This window comes from Poecilia reticulata, linkage group LG22, assembly GCF_000633615.1.
Source record: "Poecilia reticulata strain Guanapo linkage group LG22, Guppy_female_1.0+MT, whole genome shotgun sequence".
Lineage (NCBI taxonomy): Eukaryota > Metazoa > Chordata > Actinopteri > Cyprinodontiformes > Poeciliidae > Poecilia > Poecilia reticulata.
This window is the reverse complement of record NC_024352.1, coordinates 19,655,236-19,659,118: the sequence shown is the minus strand read 5'-3', so window position 1 is coordinate 19,659,118 and position 3,883 is coordinate 19,655,236. Positions and strand designations below refer to the sequence as shown.

General features: G+C 38.6%; 1 protein-coding gene across 1 annotated transcript in view; it reads left to right on the top strand.

Annotated features, from left to right (window-relative positions):
- Positions 1-2,084: 2,084 nt before the first annotated feature.
- The window catches only part of gabra2a (gamma-aminobutyric acid type A receptor subunit alpha2a), a 19,867-nt gene continuing 18,068 nt past the window's right edge, over positions 2,085-3,883 (top strand). The window contains exons 1-2 of the mRNA XM_008400161.2: positions 2,085-2,551; positions 2,664-2,740. Of these exons, the coding sequence (XP_008398383.1) occupies positions 2,318-2,551; positions 2,664-2,740 (311 nt within the window). The 5' untranslated portion in view covers positions 2,085-2,317. The remainder of the gene's footprint in view (positions 2,552-2,663; positions 2,741-3,883) is intronic.

The following is a 3,883-nucleotide window of genomic DNA, read 5'->3' as shown; positions in this document are numbered from 1 at the left end:
TATAGATTTGATTCTGCATGAACCCGTTCTCACAGTTTATGACTCTAAACATGACTTGAATAATGTAGAAAAATTCAAATGCGCTGTGTTCCCGTTTGAACGACTCATTCAGACTCTGATGGTGAACATGAAGACATCAGTTCTGTGTGAGGAGCGTCGACATTAAAGACGAAATGAAGCTGTGTTTCGCTGAGGTAGACAGCAAAGTATAAATATTAAAAATGATGTCAAACGGAATCACATCTTCAGCTCCAGCTGCTCATTATGAATAAAACGGAATTTATTACCACAGGGAACGTCTTCTAGAAGAGTTCAAAAGACATTTCCTATTGGATATTTTTCCATCACTGCCTCAACACCCAAACTCTTTCACATCCGGTGCTTGCTGTCTTTTGTCAGGTCAGGTCAGGTCGCTGTAACTGCATCTTTGATAAAGTTGCATCCACGTTGCGGATGCAACCTGGATCCACAATGTGTGACCCCATGAAGTGAAGCTTTACTCTAAGAGAAGCCAGAAACCTGCAGTTCAGAATGCTAACAGTCATCAGTAGAGAAATGAGGCTGAACCAGATCTATCATTTTCTTGTGAAAACTTGTGTGCAGGTTTTAAAACGCAGTTTATCTCCAGACTTTAGACACTTTTCTGTATTTGACCCCAAGGAGATTTGCAGTTGTAATACACTTTGTTTAGTCAGGGTACATGTCAGCTGACTGGATTTTTTTTATCTGCAACAGTTTCTTCAAACGTGATGATCAAATTCATATTTGTCATCATCAAACTCGGTGAACAGAGCTCTCTGCAGAAGAGTTTGTGTTTCTTTTGATGCCTGTTTGCTCCAAAATTCTCAGATTTTTTTGCACATGTTGCACAGGCAAGTTGGTCGTGGTTCTGCAAGTAAGATGGCAAAACAATAAAACAAACAAGATATTTTCAGCTCAGCGAAATGATTACAAGCTGTCGCTTTAGGTCGTTACTGTTGTATCTAGATTTAAATCTTGCTTGTCCTCCGCTATATTTTGTGACAAATCAGTCTCACACAGAATCTAAACTATCATTACATATATTAAGATGTAAAAACTTAGATATTTAAAAAAAACAAAACAAGCTCTATTAAAAAAAATATAAACCTAAGAAGGATACAAACACAAGGCAAATGCAGAAACCCACACAGCCTAACATTATTAGAATGTCTCTGATCATTCTGGGTGTTGTATTTATTGCTTTAATGTCTTGTCAATTTGTATTTACCCAGCTACTGTACAACTGAGTATGGAGCTTTGTTTCCTTGGAAATGAAGCTGCAGTTTATGACCTTAAATACTTTTATTAAATGCCACAGATGCAGAGCTGACTTTATCTAAATGACACAGCATTTGACCTTTCCCAGGTTCTCCGTTTTTATTTCATAACAGTGGATTGTTCTGATTCTGCAGTCAAAACGAGTTTGCATTAGATTGGGGGTATTTTGAAACTGAAACTGGAACCCTTCCAACTGGATCATTCATTGCGTCTTTATAGAAATACAAAACGCTGTTTATATGATACCATTTACATCTAGATGTTAAAATTTCGAGTAAACAGAACAGGTGGAAGGTAACTTGGAAAACCTCTTTCATATTTTTTTCCTTCTCTCTATCATGTATTCTTTTTTTTTGCACCTTCTCAACTTGATGCTACTATAACCTGCTTGTGGATGCAGCTACAAACTTGAAGATCTCACACTGCTAGAATGATATAAGGTTGTTTTTTTTTTTATTGGGCTAAGATCCAGTACCCTTGCATAATTTTTCAAATGCAGAAGTGGCCACACAAATAATTCTTTGCACCGTAAATCATCTATGAGGTGAACATCCCTGATCTACATGTGTTATTTTAAAATATTTAGAAAAATATTTCAGCCCTCTGTGAAAAGTAAATAATCAGAGTAATCTTTCATTTAAAGTGCAGCATTTGCAGGATAGACAGACAAAGGTGATGTAATCCATCTGTATAATGGAGTAACTCCATGGTCATCATTTTATCATGGGGGGTGGGAGGCGGATAATATGACTCATTCAGGATGAGTAAGAAGTTGCAGTTGGGAGTTACTTCCATCATGAGAATATTAGGCTAATGTGTGATGGATGTTTGATTTTTTTTTTTTTTAGCCTCCTGTCCTGATTAATCCGAGTTTCTTTAGTTTCTATTTACGCAAATCATAATGGCAATCAATTTTCCTTTTTTTTTCTAAAGTAATTTGTGTTACCCTCTTTTGCTCTGATGATATTTGCGGAGAAGAACGAGCTCAGATGTATCTCAGCGCTTTCCCTAATCCTGAATGGGCTTCGTCAGAGCAGAGGACGCTCACCGTGCGCAGCCGCGCGCTCTCACGCACAGACTTCCTCAGCAGGGAGCCTCTCTCCCCGCGCAGTTTTCGTTTTCAGCTTCGGTTGTTTGGAGGAGAGTCTGGCAGGATGGAAGATCTCTGACCGCCTTCAGACCTACGCACATCTCCGCTATACGCGCATCACGGTTTCCCTTAGCAACGGCGGGCACACCTGTCGAGCTTCAGGTAAGGCTTTCGGTTCCTGGCAGAGCTGCCCTGGGTTTCGAAATGCTGAGTGGAAACGAAGCGGGTTTAGGAGATCTCAACGCGCTCTGAAGCTTTTTCCTGATTTTTCCAGGCTCCAGTCATGAGAAGAGAAAGAAGCTCGCGTCGTCTGTGTGTGCTGGTCTGCTTCATCGCTCTGTGGCAAACACGGTAAGTTTCTGGCGGTAACCCATTGAGCGTTTTTAATTAATCTGAGTGGATTTTTGCCTGCATGTTGCGCACAGGAGCGTTTCAGTTACAGCAAGGTAAAGGACGTGGTTTCTTACACAGCTGGATAAGGTTTTTTTCTTTCTTTTCTTTTAGTTTCTCCGTGCGCTCAGAGCGCCGTGAGTTATTAGAAAACGACTCTAATCTCAGAGAACTGTCACAATGAAGGACAAATCCCAGAACATCTAATGAAAGCGCTGGAAGAATTTGATTTGTAGAATTAAATCTCAAAACTTCCAGGAAATAGAGAATATGGAAATAGAGCTGGTTAAATCAGACGACAGTTTATTATTTTTTTCTAAAGAAAAGTGAAAGATGCATGATACGTCTAAGCAATAATTTCCAATATCTTGAAAATCCAATGTAGAAATGAATGTAACGATAATTATAAAATCATAATTATGAAATAATTATAAACTTATAATCATTTTTAATTACTCCTCTGATCCTTGGATTTTAAATAATCACACATTACAGAAAACTATGCACAACCCAACCCAGTCTAACATACATTCATGTTGTAACTTTAAGACAGTTGTCATTCACTTCAGTTTGACAATGTTACATATGGGCAGCATTTTGTAGGAAGGCTGCCTCTCAAATCTTGGCTAACTCCACCAGTAAATTCACAAAAACTGATTCCTGATCTGCACTCTTCATCTTCAAAAACAAAACTTTTGCGTGTAAGTTCGACTGAATTTCTAGGCCAAAGTGTGATGACAAAGCACCAGCTTTTGGGTTTGATTTTGGCCAATGAAGTTACCATTGTAACAAAATTCAAAATGACACCAGAAGGAATAGCATATAACTCTCTTCTGAGTCACAGGTTTTGATTCAATATAAACTGCATTAGTGCTCCTTTCCCTTTCAGGCACATTAAGTTTGATGGAAGAATACTAAGTTGAGAAATCCATTTGGGGGTGAAGAGTATCAGCTGCTACCCAATTCTCTCCCCTTATTTCGTCATCTGAGGGACTTTTTCTTTCAGTTCGTCTTGCTAAAAGTCAACACTTTATGCAGCGCCAAACTGAAACCTTGTTAATTTTTTCTTACAGATTGGATACATTCAGAGCTACGATATATATA